Raw genomic sequence first — 21,703 nt, 5'->3', positions numbered from 1 at the left:
ATAAATGCATTATATTCCATTTAAATTATAATAAGATTTAATTAAAAATAAATGTTAAAATAGGTTTTTTAACAGTGACGCATTAAGCAAAAACGAATTTGGATATATAAAATGGTTTTATTTACTAATTTTACAATAAAAATATTTAAATATCAGTAAATAATACTGTAAATTATATTTTGGTACTTCTACTGAAATTAATTCAAACCTATAATGTATTACATTAAACCTATAATAAATTATATAAATAATACTTACAACTATAAAACGTTGACTCCAATAAAACATATTCATCGCCTAATTAACACCTTATTAACAATTTTTTTTGCAGCATAAACTTGATGCTAGTTGCACTGGGAACCAGTTTTGTACTGTGATGTAAATAATTAATACAGTTCTCTTTTTTTCACATTTAGTGACTTATTTTGTGTTATATCTGTAGTACTTTCTCATAGGGGGTTGCACAATTCTTCTTAATTCTCTATTCTTGTTCACTACTTTTCTTTCCATCCATCAGCCTTTGTTTGTACCAGTCTTTTGTTTCACCCTCTTTCTGTGAGCTGCAGAGGGGGGCCGTTCCCTCCGGAGCAACAGCGTGCCAGTCCCCGTTGACGACGGTGGCGGTCTGCATGTGTTTAAGGGGCTCAGTTGCGGTTCACGCGACAGGAGATCGCATTGGCATGCAGCCTTTGATCCTTTGAGGATTTTTAGAGTGTCCTCTGGTTTTAGGCAAGCATGTAAGTGTGTGTGTGCGTTAGTATAATTAAGTTATGGCTCACAATTGGAAAGAGTCAATGGGGTCATGGTTTTGGGTTCTTTTACATTTCTCACACACAATTCTGTCAACAGACAAACCCCAATGAGACAAGAATGTTGAGGAACTCTGTTTCAAACCCTAGAGAGCTCACTAAGTAGGCAGCATATTAAGATGGCGAACTTGAGAGAAATATAATTCACTGAAAACCAAAATTAGAGATATAACAATAGTTCAATAAAAAATAAAATGTAATAAAATAACTACTTTACCCAATCTGTGTGTGTTTATGTTGATTAGAGTACCACATGGTTAGCTTAGCAACATGCTAACACCATACTCTATTGAAATCAATTGTAAATCAAGCCTCCTGTGATGAATCCTAACTGTAACCTACGTTTCTACTAGTTAAGTTTCTGTTTAGCCGGCTGCAGACAGCTACGCAGCTCACTAGGTTTTGGAACGGCATCACACTCTCTGTAATTCTCTCCATAAACTCCGTGCTGCGATACAGATGCTGACACCGCATGCTGTCAGGGCACGTTTTAATAAAGGCACTACTGCAGGAATCCCTTTGAACTGCTTTTTATGATAGAAGTTCCTCATTTAATGATTTCACTGACATTTCCTGTAATATTTTACTCCAACAGCTTGTTCATTTGCTGGCCCTGTACGAAAGGTGTGGCCGCATTTCTGGAAAAGATAAAGACTAGAATAATTTACAATATTTAGAATATTTATTACAAAAAATCGTTTTATTCTTCAGAGAGGTGTCTCAAAATGTTTATATTTACATGAGTTATTTGATTTAAGGTGCAGTCACATTGGTGAAATTTTGAAAAAAAAAAAAAGTGTTGTCAAAGTGTAGCGATGGATGAAGCAGTCAAACCAACAGCTTTCTGTTGGTCAACATGGCAAATTCACATGATCAACTAAAATCTATAAAGGGAAATCTTTCGCCAGTTGAAATAACTGGATTTCGCCCACCAAAATTCATCAAACAACAGTAAATGTAAATGACAATCTAGTCTAGTCTAAACCATCCTCTTTTCTTTTCCCAAACATTCTTTTCCTCTATCTATTTTCCTATAGATTAAAAAGAAATGCTAAAAACTCTAAAAATTCTACATAATGCTACAAGACTAGCGTTAGCACTTACCTTTTGCCTGTTAGCACAGCAGCTAACTTCACAAAGCTGGAAGTCCAACAAGCACCAATCCGTTCATCCGATTAGCACTTCCGCATGCCATTCCTCAGTATTTTATCTCACAGGGTCTTAACGGAGGACCCTCCAGCAGGCCCAGCGGCCAAACGAACGTGATTATGAGTTAAAACGTCTGAGCTGGACTCAAATGGGGACTTTAGCCGTTCACGCTGGGTTCTGACCCAATTCAGATGATCGCCAGGCTTAATGGATGCTTTATTCTGGTCTGTGCCACATACAGTATTGTTCCTAAACCAAATGAAATATCAGAAATAGCACAGTTTCCATAAAAAATTCACTAATCATTTCTACATTTGAGTGTTTGTTCCAAAGCTGAGGCAGAGCAATCCACGTTTCAATCCAAATATATAAGCCAATACTACAATTCTTGGATTTTCTCCAAACATTTGGTCAGTTGGCTCTTGCAACACCCAATCTGGGCCATCAACAGCAGGGCACAACCGGGAAAGCTGTCCCGGGGCCTGGTTCGGGGCCAATTGCTGGGACTAGGACCCCCTGAGTGGGACCCACCCACCAAAAAATGTTGTTGTGAGCAAAAAATTGTCAGTACAAACCTTAAGCAACAGAATGGCTTGAATGATCAAATCTTCTGCCGAATGAATAAAGTTTAAGGACCCAGTCTTAAGTTACTTTTTCTTTTAGCAAAAATAGATATCAACAACATGTCAGCAATTAATTTCTCCCTAAGTAGCTCTCAGTCTCTCACACCGAATATTTCATTATAAGCCAATTAGCAAGCGTATAATCATTTATTGAATTAGCAGTTATGAATTCTGTGTACTTGCGAGGGAGCTGCTGCGTGGGCGAGTTTCACTCGTGATAAATAACAGAACTCTTAATGTTTTTTTCCATGGTTAATAGTTCTGAGAGACACCTTATGAACAGCACGCACACCAAACCAGCCTCAAGAGAGATGAACCACACAAAAACGATGCTTTTATGCAAATACACACTGTTGCTTGCTTCTAATAAACACATAAAAAGAACACTTAAAAAAACTCTCCCACATACACACAACATTTGGGAGGAAATAGAAAATATAGGCAAACTGTGAAACGCAAAAACAGCTGTTTTAATCATACACTGCAACTTTTTATTCAGAAAAGTACTCTAAAGAACTTGCATCAACTTGACCTTAAAGGAAAAGCTAACTCAAAAACGAAAAATAGCTGAAAATGTACTCACCCTCAGGCCATCCAACATGTAAATAAATTTGTTTCTTCATGTGAACAGATTTGGATAAACTTTGCATTACATTACTCGCTCACCATTGGATCCTCTGCAGTGATTGGGTGCTATCAGTATAAGAGTTAAAAATGTCTTAATAATAAATTAGTTTTTTATAGACGTGAAGTTTTTCACTTCAGAAGACATTAATAGAATTATTGTGGTGTTTTTAATCAGCTGTTTGGACTCTCATTCTGACGGCACCCATTCACTGCAGAGGATCCATTGGTGAGAAAGTGATGCAATGCTAAATTTCTCCAAATATGTTCCAATGAAGAAATAAACTCACTGCTGCGTACGAATATGCCTACTTCCTTACTATATAGTAGGCGAAAAACATTATGTGAAATGAGTAGTATGTCCGAAAACATAAATTTTAATAAAATAGACAAAAAGTACCTTGATGACTTACTATTCGGCTTACAAGATTCCAAAATGCGCATCTGATGCCAAGTTGCATGATAATTGAAACATGGTAGATGTAGTATGTCTGGATTTCATTCTTACTACACACATTCAAACTGTAAAGAACATACTTTTTTTAACGGTTACGGAGTTTGTTCCTCATCAAAGTGTATGTTTTCAGATGCACTTCATGTTCGGAATAGTGTACTAGCATGACATTTCTGCAGTAGTAATACTCTGCACAGTATGCTATTTTTTTGTAAGTATAAAATACCCAGATTTCCAACTTTATCCCATAATGCAATGTGTTCAACTCGACCTTATATTTCAGAAGAAATTACAGCGGCAATGTATGATTTCTATTTGATCACACTTCCAAAAGTAAAGACATTTTCACACAAAATTTTAATATACTAAATAACAATTTTAAAGTAAAATCTGAGGTCATGTGATCTCATACTACTATTTAAAATGGTTATCTGTGCATATGCATACTTTTTCACAAACCATTTAAAAAAAAAAAAAAAAAAAGAGTATATAGTGTATACTGAAACACATGCGGTTAGTATTAAGCTAGCAATCCTTTCTGAACATGCTCTTATCATACATTGTATGACAAAACATGCCAAAATGTGTTTGTGCTCTATCAAGAATTCTCATTGAAATCTGTCATGAATAGCACCCTCCGTATTGATGCATACTGTGCTTGGTATTCCCTGTAAAAATCCTGCCTTTGTTTTTCCATATGGCTTTGGCATGTTAACATCATTGCACTAGAATTGTTAGCCTGCAGCTATGGGCATTAGCATAGCAGGAAAATCCTGTCCATGCAGGCCGGCTGCCAGTTGCCCGCAGACGCATCTGTGTTCCAGGCAACTAGCGATGTCTCCGATGAAATCTCTTTTGGAGATGAATCGTCTTAGATAGGTGGTTGCTTGAGCGAAAAGTTGTTAGGAAAGTAGTACAAACTTTAGGAAATGTATTGTTGTTAAGGGCTTCAGGACATTTGTACAGTATGTGCTTTTGACATATGGACTTTTAGATGCATCGTGACTGGGAAAGAAAAGGTTCCTATCATCCTTACCCATCTGTTGCCTCAGGAAACAGTCTCATTTCTCTTTTTTTCTCAGCCGGATTTGTGTGCAGACACAACGGAAAAATACTGAGGCAATGAAGTGTGTTTTCAGCAGGGCGCGCCATCACTCAGACCAATAAACACAAGCACCTGGGGGATTGCATCTATCAAAACCTGAGAGGAGAAGATGTTGTAACTATCTCCGATCTATCTATCATTTAATTTATAAAAGCTATTGAAAAACTGTCATGACTCGTGAGAAAGAAAGATATGGGAGGTAAAGTAACCACAGCAGATAAATTGCAACTCCTGCAGGTGATCTGTGACCTGCTGTTGCACATTGAGAAAGCGTTTAAAATGCCTGGAGCTAGTGCGTTTAACCCCAATAGAGGACCTGAGTCAGAGCAGGACCTAGCCAATAACTTTACCAATAATTCATTGCAGGGAAGCGAACTGGGCTAGCATGACGGCATTTGAAACAGCAGGTACACCTAGCTTTGGCCAAATTTTAAGGCAGCATTAAATAAAGCGAAGATACTGCAACCCTGTAATTCAGATTAATTTAGTTAATTTTGCATATTAAATTGTATGTAATTAAGCAGCAAAACAAATAAATACATAAAAATAAAGAAATGGAAAATTAAATTAAACTAAAATGCATAATAATGTATATACAGTGAATTATAATAATACACAGTGATTTGAAAAATTCTACATTATTTAAATGTAGTTTATATCTATCTATCTATCTTTGTACTTATGTCTATATTTCCATCTGTCACCTACCTATCTATCTGTCTGTATTTAAACATAAAATGTAGTTACATTTTACCATTTAATTAAGCAGCAAAAATAAGTAAAGAATTAAAAATAAAGAAACTGTAAAATCATAGAAAATAAGTTAATTAATTGATAAACGTAAAATGCAATTATTTATTTTGCATTTATGTATATACAGTGTATTATACATTTCAAATAACAGTGATTTATTTTTTTACATTATATATACAGTTTACTGTACATTTTAAATAACAGCATTTTAAACAAAAATTGTGTATGAAACATTTTAAATTTACATACATTTTTTTAACTTTCTCTCTCTGTATTTAGTGCGTTAAAAATAACAATTTTAATAAAATAAGTTAAATACAGTAAATATTTAAAAGGAATAAAAATTCTGATACAGTGTATGATACATATGAAATAATATATAGTAAATTGTACACACACACACACACACACACACACACAATATATATATATATATATATATATATATATATATATATATACAGAAAAAAAAAAAAATTGGCTGACATAATACTATGCAGTCGTTTTTCACAACCTAACGTAAATATTGATCTGTAAAACCTTTAATGTCCTTTCTGCGACCTCCCCGACCCCCTAAAAAAATCTATATGAGTAAATAAATAATAAATTAACAATGCATTTTTCTGCTGGTCGCCTTCAGGACCGAGTTAAGACCTCTGACCGACAGAAGCATCCGTGAGGCAACATGCACACATCCCACTGACTCTTTACAAGGAGAAAAGTGGAACTACAGCACAAAGAATCGGGAGGTTTTGAAAAGGGACAAAAATGTTGGAGAGGAAGTCAAAGAAATGGAGAAATGACGAGAGCCTTGGACGAACAAAAGCAATTAGGATGATGGTGGGGGAGCCGTAGTGGCTCAACACTGAGAGATGGAGAAACATATCAATGAGCTGGCGGCCTTGACTGAGATGAAAGACCCCCAGAGTGAAGGAGAGGCCCCCAAACAACAGGACTGGAGTGTGTGTACGGGGGGTGTTTCTGTATCCCACATTGGCTGTAAACCTCTTATGATTATCCCCCTCCCCCTGAAATTGTATAGCTGGGATGGCATCCATCACGTTGCTATGGCAACATAGAGTGGCCTGATGAGGGGATTGAAACAGCATTTGAGAGTCACAGAGCAGACTGACAGATCTGAGACAGACAGATATCTTATTTTTTTGATTTGCACAAATAAATATGACTAGAAGACTCTATTAAGAGTCAATTTCCTAGCTTTGTTTTATATGTGGTTCATTTTTTAATGAATTGATTCATTCATAATGGTTTATTTCTGAACTGAATGTGTAGATGATCTGTGTGCTGAAATGCATGTTAGCGGACAGCTGTGAGCGAGATGCTTCTGGTCTCCCAGAGTAAGGTGGACAGTTGACATGTGACCCCTGTGGGAACAGGGTCAAAGGTCAACAGGGTCACAGAGGGTCAAGCTACAAGTAATTATCTGACCAAGCTAAAGCACTACACTGATTACAATGACAGATTCACTATCTATCTCTCTATCTATTCAATTCAAGTTTATTTGTATAGCACTTTTCACAATTCAAATCGTTGCAAAGCAGCTTTACAGAAAATTAAGTTTCTACAATACACTTAGTAGTAGCTCATCCTTGGTGACTATTTCAGTTAATGTACATATGGCAGAAATGTACAGAAAAATCAATTAAATACAATCAAACAGATGATGAACACTATTAACAGCAATTATTATGTGATGCAATCAAAATTATAGCAAAAATTGGTAGTTCTGTATGTTGTTTCAGGGTTGGCATCATCTCTTCTCAGGTGTTCTGGATCCAGACTGGAGCTTTAGTGGACTCTGCTATCTTAGGTACTACCAAAAGTCCAGAGTTTTGTGATTTTTGACTGTAGAGGAAGTAACAGTACATCTGTCTAGTTTTTTTGATCCAATAAGTAATATCTCTGTCTTATCTTAATTTCATAGGAGAAAATTATTGTTTATCCAATTGTTTATATTTTTGACACACTCTGTTAGCTTAGATCATTTAGAAGTTTCATTTGGCCTCGTTGAACTATATAGTTGAGTATCATCAGCATAACAGTGGAAACTAATCCCGTATTTTCTATTAATATTACCAAGGGGCAACATGTATATTGAAAATAGCAGAGGACCTAGGACAGATCCTTGTGGCACTCCATATTTTACTGGTGATAACTGAGATGTCTCCCCATTTAAATAAACAAAGTGGTAGCGATCGGACAGGTAGGATCTAAACCATCTTAAATATAACGTGACCTTAAGATAACGATGAGTTGTTAATATTGAGAAGCGGTTCTTCTGCTACTGCAGGGTAACAATTCTTTCAGTAATTTTAGTGGGCCTACAGGATGTAATAAACATGTTGTTGGTTTAGATGCAGTGATAAGTTTATTTAGCTCTTCCTCTACTAAAGAAGCTGAAGTATTAGATGCTGTAGAATCTACATTTGTTCAATCAGCCCTGGCAGCTTTTAGAATCAGCCCTTGTATTTTCTGATGTTATCTATTTTATCAGTGAAGAAATTCATAAAGTCATTACAATTTAACTGTGAGGGAATATTTAGATCGGGTGGCGTCTGGTTATTTGTTAATCTAGCCACTGTGCTAAATGAAAACCTTGGATTGTTTTGGATTGTTTTTGAGTTTGTGGATATGCTCGGCCCTGGCAGCTTTTAGAGCCTGTCTATCTATCTATCTATCCATCTATCTATCTATCTATCTATCTATCTATCTATCTATCATCTATATCTATCTATCTATCTATCTGACCATCTATCTATCTGACCATCTATCTATCTATCTATCTATCTATATCTATTATCTATCTATCCATCTATCTGACCATCTATCTATCTATCTATCTATCTATCTATCTATCTATCTATTTATCTATCGTTCTATCTATCTATCTGACCATCTATCTATCTATCTATCTATCTATATCTATATCTATATAATCATATTGTAATTAAAAGGGTATGTGATGTAATTTCAGTTAAAATTCTTTATTTAATTGTCTCTATTCTCATTGAGAGTGATAAGTGAATTACGCTGGCCACAGCGAGTATCAGGTGAACATGTCTGGGCATGTAGAAACCCTTCTATCTGACCGACAGGAGCGAGTACGGACAGCTGGTCTGTCATCACACCCTCGTCCCCTCCTCTTCCTCCAGGCCCACAGCCACCGGCACCACATAATTATCCATCAAATCCAAACCAACAGCACTTCAACCCTGAAAAATAAAGTCTGTGCACACCGTCCTGGGCCAAACCGATTATTCTGAGCCCTAAACATTGCTTTTCTGATCTGGTCCCATGCAAACATCTTGCCTGACACCTGCTATAATGGCAAGACATGCTTGTGGGCTAATTTATGCGGGACACACATTGACTCTCCACTGGCAGGGAGCCGCTGCCCCATATTTTGTCCTGACAAATTCTCCATCTGGCATCAATTACATGACAGAAATCCAGGGAACTGAGGTTTAAACACTTAGCATTCATATAAACACTAGTATTATTAATTTACGATGCTAATGAATCAGCGTAATTTAGTGCAAATTAGAAAGTGCATATTTCGAATATACAAAGATGATTTTAAATCACAAAACTGCTGACATTTATTAATGAGGTATTATAAAAAATCTTATTAGTTTTGAGTGATGAGGTCGTTTGTATCCAACAACTACTGTCTTAATTGCATGGAAATGAGCCAAACACAGACGACAGCACAATAAAAACTAAACAAATGGTTAAATGTGTTTGAGAAAGATAACAGTAGCATATTTCTACGATAAAAATGACCAAAAAGCTTCCAAAAATGATTGCAGTAATCAAAACAGCAGAACAAACCTCATACGATCCATTGATGCAACGAATAAATGGAAACAGTAGCCTAGTCGATTTCCTTCGTGACTTATGCGATTGTGCGGTCAAAGGTTACGATATTAATATTATTTTACACAAAATAGATTAAAACACAGCATATCTGTATTTGATGAAATATGCACCGTCATGCGGTCATGACAGTAAAAACCGCGCGAAGCTCTCACAGTTTCTCACACTGTAGTAGGCAGCTCTTAGTGTGCAGTATGCAGTACACAGCGGCATTCCGCCTCAGTGCAATGGCGCCCTCTGGTGCTTCTTTGAGGAGTTACAGTATCGTGTGCTGTGTCACGACTCTCTAGTCTACTGTAACCTGCTTGTTCTCGGCACTACAGGTGTATGGTGTATCTATTTCGTTTAAGGTTGAATGACACCGTTTTTTATTTTTTAGGTTCTGATCTATTATTTAAAACTTAAATACGCGCCTTCTTTGATGTGGCCTACGTGTTTCGGAAGAAAATTAATTTCTGAATTAAAAGTAAATTTAATAATGATATTTTTGTTGGTCCAGAGATAGCAAAAAGGGGAGAATTAAAGTCTCAAAAAGGAAAAAGTAGTTTTGCATGGTCATTTATTATTATTATTATTAATAATAATCTATTTATATTTCCTTTTATTTAAAAAAAAAAAAATCATAAATATTAAAATCATTTTTAAAAAAACTGATCAGGTCTTCTCGGGTTAAACTGAAAAATATTATCAAATAACATTAAATTACACACACACACTTTATAAATATACAGTCAAACCAAAATGTATTCAGACACCTTCAACATTTCTCACAGTTTATTTGCCATAGTTTAGAAAATGGTAATAAAATATGACAAAAACTTAAACTGTGTCAGAACTAATTCATCTCGATAATGTCAGATAACTGATAGAAAGGTATTTAATGAATTCAGCTGAATAGCTGTCAGCTGTTAAATATAAGTAAATTCAGACAATAGCAATTTAGCTCCACCAATTACCAAGCAAGGCTTAGTAATTGTAAACGCTAGGTCACATCTGCAATTAAAGAATGAAGAAAACTGTATGAAGACTTTTTAGTTATAATATGTCAGTTTACTTTATTTTACTATCCTCACTAAAAAAAAATGAACTAGGCTATAGTGTCCTGCACCCACTAGTACAACAACAAAACAAAAAAAATCTATCTATCTATCTATCTATCTATCTGGTGTCTCTATCTATCTATCTGACTATCTATCTATCTATCGCTCTGTCTGTCATCTATCTATCTATCTATCTATCTATCTATCTATCTATCTATCTATCTATCTGGTGTCTGAATAATGTTTAGTATAACTGTATAATCAGATATTTTAATGATTTAATAATATTTTAACAACACTAGATACTGTTTTATATAATATTGAAGGCCTATCATGTTTGTTTTTAGGTGACATTTCTAAAAACATGCCATATGCATTTCAATTTTAAAAGATTTTTTCTTTTTTTTTATCATCCCTGTGTAGTTCTCACTGTGGTAACGTTGTCTGAATGGTTATCATCTTTCAAACACACCCGTCAGCGTTTTCTGTCCAATGTGTGTCTTAAAATTCCTGTTGGATAAAAAGTTTCCGCATCACACAGAAGAGTGTGTGAGTGTGAGTGAGTGAGTGAGTGAGTAAGTGTGTGTGTGTGTGTGTGTGTGTACCTGCATGCACTGCAGCGTTAAACCGCACACATTCTGTCAGACTCTTCCGCTGCACTGTGTGTCTGAATGAAAGCATTTCTCTTTGTTTGATATCAGACAGGCGTGTGAACAAACACCTCTGTGGGTCCTCTGGTGTAATCCGGTCTGAGCAGGTCTACACGGAGTTCAGAAAAGAGCTGTCTTTGTTGATTCATGGATTCATGAATCTGGGAACGAGGGTCAGGAGATCAGGAGCTTTGACAACATTCAGAAAATCCACACAAGAACGAGATTATATTGATTCAGTTTCTTATTATTCATATGTTTTTACTTTATATGTTTATGCTTTATTGCTTCATTTAGCAAATAAGTAGCATTTAAGCATCTATGGCCTACACCTATTTGTAAAACTTTTTTTATTTTATTTTGCAATTTTTCTATGCTTTTTAATATTGTTTTAAACAATAAACCTATTTTTGTATTGTTCTATTTATTTTTTAATATTGTTTTAAACTATTGTCTTGGTTTTCTTTATTTTGTCCTGGTCACCATTAAAGCTATTTTAGCCCAAAAAAAGTAAATTAATAATATAGCCTGTGTTTTTTTCCTTAATTCATATTTAACTTTCTTTCTATGAATTAATATCTCTATTACTGTTTATTTCCTATCCCTGATAACTGGATGATTTAAGAGAAATGTGGGATTTGTTTGTATCCCTTTCTATCCGTGATTAAGAAAAATGTGGGATTTGACAAGAAGAAATGTTGTATATCCATCTACAATGATATATATATATTTTTTTTTTTTATTTTTTTTTTGAGCTTTTTAGCCTTTATAATCAATAATACGGTTGGTTATACATCAAGTCACCCCCTGAAAATTTATTTCATTTCAAATCATTTAACTAACCAGCTAATATTCATTAAGAATATAGACAAAACATGTATTAATGTAATTGTCTATTGTCTACTGCAATATGTTTAATCTGTTCTATATTTATTCTATTTATTAAAAATAACAACATGAATTATCAATTTGCCACTTCTATAAATCTGTTACTTAAAAAAAAAAAAAATCACAAATCCCTTTACTCTACTCGCCTCTTACTCTAATATATGTATCATGATATACTAATGATTCATTATTACTTAATACAAAATTATATTTAATAATACAAAACAAAAATAACTCCACATGATGTTCTTCTCTCTCTGTGCCCTTTTAGTGCTTTCAGAAAATGATGTGTGTCTTTAATCATTCTGTGCATGGCTGCATAATGTAATGCCAAAATACACAATAATATGTTTTAAATTTTAAAAAAGTAAATTAAAATTAATTATGATCGTTTTCTAAAGTACGTTTTCATGGGTGTTAATCGCTTCATATTTGTTGGAAGAAAAAACAACTATCACACTGTGATGAGGGCTGAAGGTGAACGCAGCGAAGACGTATTGGTATTGGATGAGAAACCGAACTGTGTATTGGTCCCAGTAACGTTATTTAAACTGCAATTACAAGAACTGCACCAATGCAGATGTCATATCATAGCAATCTATCAATAAATGCACACACACACACACACACACACTCACTGAAGCGATTACAAATTAATTAATCAAACGAAGACATTTTCTGTGGGCCTTTGGACATCAAGATACACCAGACACTCAAAAAAAACCATTCCAAATTACAACTGATGATACAATTCCAACACATCATAACTACAACTATTCCCATTTATTACGGCTGAGACACGGCCAACACATCCTTTCATATTTCACCTGATGTTTGGATTTGGATGTTTTATATAAGAGGAAACTTAATAGAACAAAAATGTTCAGTTTTGACATGGGATTTATGGTTGCATAAAAGTAATTTAATACAATAATAACATTAATTTAACATTTTCATTTACAAAATTAGACTGCAGGAATAATAAAAAAAAAAGTTATTTTAAAAAAAAGTGTAGTTATAATGTATTAAAAATAATACATAATATTTTTCATTTTAAATTTAAAAGATGCATGGAATTAAAATATAAAATTAATTTTAAATATAATTTTTTAAACTTTCTAAACAAATTGGGAGTAAAATACAAGCTGCTAATGACATGAATTGTCACAATTAGGAAAAATGTATATATACACATTCTTAAGTTATTTAAAACGAAACAAAAATAAATATATTTATAAAAATTTTTTAAATCTAAATATACACAGAATTATAACATTTTTCTAATTAAAAAGTTTTTGTATATATATATTTTATGTAAAATTATCAAATATATATTTGAAATATGTATTTTTTTTATGTTTGTAGTCAATAAGAATGCTAAAGATGTGAAAAACCGTTATGTGTAAACATTTATTGGTTTCAAACTGAGATAAAAACAACTTGCACCAGCAAACATTTTACAGCCTTTCATAGTCCACACATCTTGCAATGAAAATAAAATAACGGGGGGAAAAAAACGCAAGAGAGAGAAAAAAAGGGGGAAAAGACGTGAGAGAGAGTGCAAACTTTTATTCCAGTGACTTTTAATGAGATAAGAATTCTAAAAACCCATAAATGGACTGTTGTCCATCGTCCCAAAGACAGGAAATGAGAAAGAAAGCGATAAAACCTTCCGTTTGGCCGCTGCGCCGTTTTCATCAACGTTTAAATTAAGTTAAAAATTCAAAAACACTCAGTCCACATACTGGAAAGCCAAAAACCAAGACGACACTCGGACGAAAAAACAAAACAAAAAAAAACAGACTTGCTTATTTGGATTCGTCTACAGTATAAATTACACATTTTTGGACGTTGTTTTTCTGGCTTTATCGTTGTTCGGCGTAAACAGTGCGTCCCTGCTCAAAGGCACAGGTCGAAAAGTGTTCCCTTGTGTCCCGTCTTCATGTTCATGGGTCAGTTGTAGCATGTTTGGTTGTTTATTTCCATTTGTTTAAGAAAAAAAAAGAGAGCGCTTTGTTACGTATGATGTGACATTTGCGGTAAAAAACCCAAACAACATGCTCCGGTTTCAGTTTTGCGATCCTGATCTATTCAAGATGAACAGAAAAACAAGCCAAACACAATTCATTTGAATTCGTTTTGGTTTTGTGTAAATAAAGCTAGATAACTTGTCTGAAACCGTGAAAGAACAATTCAACTACAACATTAGAATTAATTTTTTTTAAAACAAACTAGCGTGAAAACCCCATTTGAAAGAAACCCGTTTTGATCAAGCCATAGTGGTGCAAAAACAAACAAACAAAACAAACAAAACCAGGAAGGTGTGACTGAAATGGCAGGAAGTGAGCCTGAGGCAATGGTGGTGATTGGTGGAGAGAGGGGAAGGGGCGTGGCCTCACTGAGAGCTGGATCTGGCGAGCGTGTGCTGTTCGTTATGTTCCTTGCTAGTTCTCAGTTTGAATTTGGTGATGGAGCAGCTGAGTTTCTGAAGCGCGTGCTGCGCCATGTATTTCGACGGGAACAAGGCCAGGATGGTGTACGTGGACGCCAGGTCATGAGGGGGCAGTTTGGGAGGGTCAGAGTTCGTAACGTCCGCTCCCTCTGATTGGCCGGGGGACGGAGGTTTGGGCAGCCATTTTATGAGCGCGCCAACTTTGCTCAGTTCTGCCAGTATAGAGTCCGCTTCCACTCGACTGATGCCAGCCGGAAGATCCGTCACCTCCAAAACACGCCCGGTGTCTGCACACACAAAAACATCCGAGTCAAAAACTCATCATGTTTAACAGAAGTCATAGAGATGCGTGCACTTATTTCGATTAACTATAAACATTTTAAATATATTTCCATCTACTTATGACAACATTTAGTTATCTCAATATTTCTGTATTTCAAGATGGAGCAGAGCACATGGCGGCCGTGTTGCGATATATTGCATATACATTGTTAACATAGAACTTGTAATTCTATTTGGATTTGTGTGTAAAACTGTCTACGATATGACACACATTCCTGAGTTCATACTCAATATTTTCGGACTTTGATTTATTCACTAGGCGCTTTGTTTTACAGACACCGCGCTCATAGGATGAGCTATCAACAAACAAAACAAAGTAAAGACATAAATTCCTCGTCATATTCATCGTCCCCCTCCGACCTCCCCTCTCCCATTTTTTTTTCAGTCACGGGACAAACAAACTTAGATCTTTATTCATTACGAGAAACAAGGGTTATTCCATTTTAAATGCATATACTTACATAAAATTCAAAATATACAAATACAACAACACAAAACCAAATTAAAAAGCATATACTTACTTAAAATGCATAATATACCATTAGAGTAACAGAAAACTTAATTCAATTTAAATTATTCATATTCAACAATTCATATTCAATTTAAAAACCAGCTGTTTACATGCCCCCTCAAGCCAACACAGACCAGGACATCAAGGAACTTTGGGAATAGTGAGCAGGAAAAAAAAATTGTATGGGGGACTTTACAAAGCCAAACTTCAGAAACAATATCCTAAATATTTTCAACACATACACACGCGATCGTGTACACCACTGACTACTATCCTTTCCGTATACAAATCTACGCCCACCTACATCGTGTCACTCTTCCAACACACACATATATATATACATATATAAAATCAAAATTAGTTTATGGATTTACAGAAAACTTTGTTTTTTTTTCCCCATAATACTTTCCATACATTTACACTATATTTTTTTTTTCCCCATAATACTTTCCATACATTTACACTATATTGAAATATATTTCAGTTATGTAAAGGCAATATAACAATACACAGCACATGCATTTTTACATGCTTGCATAAAAGATGCTCTTAAAGGAGACATATCATGCCCCTTTTTACATTATGTAATATAAGTCTAGCTGGTGTCCCCAGAATGTGTCTGTAAAGTTTCAGCTCAAAATACCTAATCATTATCATTTATTATATCATTTTGAAAATGCCTGTTTTGAGTGGAAGCAGACAAACAAAATCACAGCTTTTTTGTTCCTTTCGCTTTAAATGCAAATGAGCTGCTGCTTCCTGCCTCCTTTTCCAGAATAGAGCTGCGTCATTACAGCTCAGACCTGCTAAAAACATCTGTTTTGGTTCTGATTATCATGTTTATCGAACCAAAATCATTAAACCAAAACAATATAAACTTAAAATACATATATATTGTGAGCCAGGAGTGTACACCCGCTCTGAAGCACATGGACAGAAAACATGCTGTCACAGCATGTGAGTACTAAACTAAGTTCTCAGATCACACACAAAGTTTACGATTAACAAAGTTACAAAAACAGTTGGTTATGTCCGTAAAGGTAAACTGCTGGGAATAAATCCTCGTTTGTTTTAGATCTGTGTGTCAGCAGAAAGGCACATAACTTTATACAGTAAATAAATCAATTGTGCAGCCAAAGACAGAACAGTTAGTATGTTTTGCTCAAACTTTCACCATGGCATTGGAACTGGTATGTTCTGTGCTCGTCTGTGCAGCCAAAGACAGAACAGTTAGTATGTTTTGCTCAAACTTTCACCATGGCATTGGAACTGGTACACTGTTGTCTCTTGTGAAATCAAAATGAGGCACCCTGGGTGTAAACTTACAGATTAAGGGGTGGTAATATTATAATGTGGTCCCTTTTCCACGTCACCAAGGGAGCGAAATCAGACGCGCTCGTTTTCTCAGACGCTTGCAGAAGAAGGCTTACCAAAACAAAGTTACTGGGTTAATCTTTTAAGCTTTCCCTTGGTTGGTAGATGCACCGGGGACCTGATTATAGCACTTAAAACCTGGAAAAGTCAGATTTTCATGATATGTCACCTTTAAAACATCTTTCATAACACTCTCATACTGATTTTTAAACTACGAGGCAAAAATCCCACAACATTTTTTGGCATGTGTTATATTCAATATATCTCCCAATGCGTTTATGTTTCTGATAAAATCATTTTAGGAATGTCCTCAAAGTGAAAACACATTAGTTAATATTTTAAATGAGTTGTAAACTTGGTCTTTTAGGCGTCAAACTCAATCTTTATCTAACTGTATGTTCATAGTTCAGATTTTCATACCCATTTCTCCTGCACTCATGTCAGTAGACAATGATTTCTTTGCGGGTCTTCGACTGCGCATGCCGTGCCGGACAGCCACAGGACCCTGAGACACGACAACAGAGCTGAACGTAAGCCAATGTGCATGAAGAACGAGAAAGTCCCGTGTTTAACATGACAATGGCGATGAAGATGATGCTAGATGTGCAGTAATGTCGTTAGATCACCTGATCTTGAGTGTGAAAACTGTGTGTGTGTGTGTGTGTGTTCAACCTGGTGGTGGTGAAGATGATGATGATGGTGGTGGTTGACCACATGAGAGCCGTGCATTAGTGGGGGTCTGATGGGGGGGTTATACTGGAGGGGCTGCCCAATCAGAGGAGGATACCTGCCATCACCTGTGGACACACAAACACCAATGTTATTAAAATATACCAAAAATATACAACATATACATACATACAAAAAACAAACATATATATATATATATATATTATTTTATATTTTATATATATATATATATATATATATATTATATATATAAATGATATTTTATATTATATATATATATATATATATATCAAAAATGTATATTAAATAAAAATCAAAATACAGCAGAAACATACCAAAATATATACCAAAAATGTATATTAAATAACATATCAAATATATAACAAAAAATACAGGATGTCATTTTATACAAAAAATAACAAAAAAACAAACAAACAAAAACAAACCAAATATATCCCAAAAAGTTATACCAAAATTATAACAAATATATTCCAAAAAATGCAGGATGTACCAAAACATCATAAAAATACCAGAAATATACCAAAAATATGCAAAATGTACCAAAATATTAAAAGTACCTTAAATATAACAAAAACCTAAAAAAAACCAGAAATACCAAAAATATACAAGATGTAAATAATTACAACAAAAGCATCAGAAATATGCCAAAAATTACGAAAGAAACGCAATGGGATGGAGCCAACACGAGGAACAAAAGAGGCGCACTCTGATCGACCCACCTTGGCCTGGAGCGTACGGGCGGGACAACTGAGGCATGATAGGAAAAGGGGCGTGGCCAGGACGAGGCCCCTTCATATTGGCTAGATGGGCGGGAGCTGGCGATTGAGCTGGAGAGGGGGAGGGGCTTAGCAGCTGCTGTGGATTATTCTAGAAAGCGAGAGAGAGGGGTTACGAATATTGTGTCATGTGAGAATGAGGTCACATGGGACGTGACGCAGGTGATTGTACCTGTGTGGGGTCCTGCGGCAGCAGGTCGCTGGGTTTGTAGTAGCGGTTGGGTTTCCAGTGTAGTGGGGACGGGGCTCTTGGCTGCTGGCCGGGAGGAACACTCAACTGCATCATCATTACGCCACCAGTAGGGGGCGGCGGAGGCACAGCTGAAAATCACAATACATACTACAGATTTCAGTACATTCAAATATACAGTGTATTACAAAAATATGAGATGTAAGATATGCATAAAAATATGAATAATATTACAAATTTACGAATTGCAGTAAAATAAAATAATGTGTAAAATAAAAATGTTTACTAAAAAAAATAAGACATGCATAAATATATTAAATTAAAAGAATATGACTTGTAATTTTAAATTATGAATTGTTATGCAGCAAAATGCATTCTATCAAACAGAAAAAAACGGTAAAAACAAATTAACTAAATTTTTTAGCTACATATACAGACATTTAATACTATATTTTTAATATTAAATTCCGAACTGTGATGAAATACAATAAATGTATTGTTACTTTTATTAATGTATTATTTTTATTAATAATATTATTTACATTTATTATTTAATATAAATAATTTGATAATAAATAGTAAGAAACAATAAAATGAAGTAAATAAAATAGAAATGGCTTTAACATTAAAAACTAAATTGTGTAACAAACAGTAATGATTTTAAAATTGAAGATAAATGAAAAATGTTTCAAAACAATTTACAAGTGTGTGCACATACGTACACACAGTGTGTGTGTGTGTATATGTATATATATATATATATATATATATATATATATACACAACACACACACACATGTATGTGTGTAAAATATATTAATTATTAAAATATGAATTGTATAACAAAACAATACAATATTATATATATAGTAAATATTAATTTATATATGGATAAATTTCTCTAACACTAATTTAAATGTAATCATTAGTCAAACAGACTCATTAAATTGCTGTCTTATTCTTAATATTATTATATCTCATGCACACATAACGCAGTATTATTCTTATTAACCTTTAGAGTTGAGAAATTTCACTCGTGCAGACATATATCATCCCTGGTGTTAGAAATACAAGGTTTGCTACTGAATTATTCAATAACAGACAAAAATGAGGAACTGCTACACACAATACACACACCGACCAATTAAAGTGCTTTATTAAACAGTGTAAGGTCAAAGAGTGTGTGGGTCTCGCCTCTTCCTCATTAAAAACACCCTCTTCTTCAGCAACATAATCACCTCACACTCACACACACACACACACCAGCTGAGCGTTCATTAACACTGAGGTTTATTCAAATAAACATCGATTGTTCTCGCTGCTTCTCAAAAGTGTGATGAGCTCTTCACAAACGCTGAAGGCACGAGCAGAAACCAGAATTGTAAACAACATTTAATTAAACGGCTAAGTAAAACATTGTGAAAATGAGAAATAAACTGCTCAAAGCTCATTATATGTGCTCAACTTATTAACCGAGAGATGTGCAAAGACTTAGTAGCTAATTAAAAAATACCTGCCGTTAGAGCTATATTCATTAACCTTTAGACGCGAGTTTCAGTTTTCACCAATTAAAAAAAAAAGTTCACAAATATTTTTAAATAGTTCATATTTAGTAATTCATTTTAAATTTATATTTTAAAAATAAATCATATTTAGTAATTCATTTTAAATTTATATTTTAATTTTCAATTATAGATAATTAAATTACTACTATTTTTAAATAGTTCATATTTAGTAATTCATTTTAAATTTATATTTTAATTTTCAATTATAGATACTTTTTTCTGGAATAAAAACTTTTTTTATTATTATACATGTATTTTTTATTATCAGTTTTATTATCTTTTTCTAAATGTGAGTTATACAGTGATTTCAAGTCAAGTGTGACTTATTATCTGCAAAAATATGGTAGGTAAAATAAAATAAAATAAACATGTGTGTTAAAAACTATATAGCAAAAAGATTACAATTATACAATATATATTATAATAATATAAACAATATATATAATAATTATATAATATATATATATAAAAACATTTTATTAAAAAACAAATATAATATATAAATAACAAATTATTAAATAATATTAAATGCATAAATATATATATATAAATTATAACAATATATAATTAATAGATAATATTTAAACATTTAAATTAGATATTTTATATAAATATAACTTATATATAATATATTAATATATATATATAAATTACATATTTAACTATATAATATATTTATTTCATTTTGGTTTTGAAAAAAAATATGGACAGCTAGGCTTTAAAAAAACAAAAAAGGTAAAAAAAATGCACTCAGGCTTATATCTTGTTCTAGCTGTTTTGTGATTGGTCGCCATACCTGTGCACTGCTGGCCTGTGATTGGCTGAGAGCCGCAGGGGGAGGGTGGTCGGGGAAACTGCATCTGCTCTGAACCCGGCGGAGGGAGGAAACCAACGGTCGAGCTGCACGCATCACAGGAAGTTCACATGACACACAGTACAGAGCCAATCACATTTAGCAATGCTTTAATCTGATTGGTCGACAACTGGACGCAGCATACATTACCTGATGCTAGAGTGTTGCGTCGGCGGCATCATGCTGTAATACACCTGCATGCCGGTGGAGGGCGCTGGCGTCTGATTGGTCTGTCCCTGCAGCACGATCTGTTGCTGATAGGCTGCCTGAGGAACGCCCCTACAACACAGACACACAAAAAACACACAAACACACACGCATCACAATCACAAAAACAAAAAACCAGCGAGAAAACATCAAGAGCACGTGAAACGCTGCACTCTGATACCTGATACGGAGGCATTGTGGGATACTGCACCATCACGCTCTGAATCTGATTGGCCATTCCGGCCTGAGAGCCGACCAGCGATTGGTTCTGAGTCTGATGAACTCCCATCATGCCCTGGTAGCTGGGGGGTTGAGCGGGCATGACCGTCTGGAAACCTGAAAACACATCAAGATGCCAACGTATTAGCATACACAACAGCCAATGGCCAACAACGACATCTGGAAGCTAAACATCTAGAACAAAGTGCAACACGCAACATTAAAGCTGTAAACCACTTTTAAAATTGCAGTTTAATTCCGAAAAGACTAAAATATGTGAAATGAGGTAAAAGACGGTGTGAATGAGAGCGGGAACAGATGGACGTTCATGCGTGTGGAGTCTCAGACCGTTCACAGTTTTCAAGGAAATGGCAGTGCTTCTGAAGAAAAACAGTCGCTGACTAAGGATTGTGGCACAATAAGCAGCGAGAAAATTAGACACACCAGTTTGTAAGGTCTGCAATATGGCGGCCATAATAAGAATAATCCGTTATTTACCTGCATGTTCTGA

The 21,703-nt window shown here is 34.5% G+C and overlaps 1 protein-coding gene across 1 annotated transcript in view; it reads right to left on the bottom strand.

The window, feature by feature from the left end:
* Nucleotides 1-13,383: 13,383 nt before the first annotated feature.
* Nucleotides 13,384-21,703, bottom strand: part of LOC109046393 (R3H domain-containing protein 2-like) — a 37,898-nt gene continuing 29,578 nt past the window's right edge. Inside the window, 8 exon segments of the mRNA XM_042756196.1 lie at nucleotides 13,384-14,731; nucleotides 17,092-17,176; nucleotides 17,344-17,468; nucleotides 18,102-18,249; nucleotides 18,331-18,479; nucleotides 20,710-20,813; nucleotides 20,917-21,045; nucleotides 21,147-21,309. Coding sequence (XP_042612130.1) covers nucleotides 14,388-14,731; nucleotides 17,092-17,176; nucleotides 17,344-17,468; nucleotides 18,102-18,249; nucleotides 18,331-18,479; nucleotides 20,710-20,813; nucleotides 20,917-21,045; nucleotides 21,147-21,309 — 1,247 coding nt within the window. The 3' untranslated portion in view covers nucleotides 13,384-14,387.

The sequence above is a fragment of the Cyprinus carpio genome, unplaced genomic scaffold (assembly GCF_018340385.1).
Source record: "Cyprinus carpio isolate SPL01 unplaced genomic scaffold, ASM1834038v1 S000006810, whole genome shotgun sequence".
NCBI lineage: Eukaryota > Metazoa > Chordata > Actinopteri > Cypriniformes > Cyprinidae > Cyprinus > Cyprinus carpio.
This window is presented reverse-complemented; position numbering and strand designations above follow the sequence as displayed.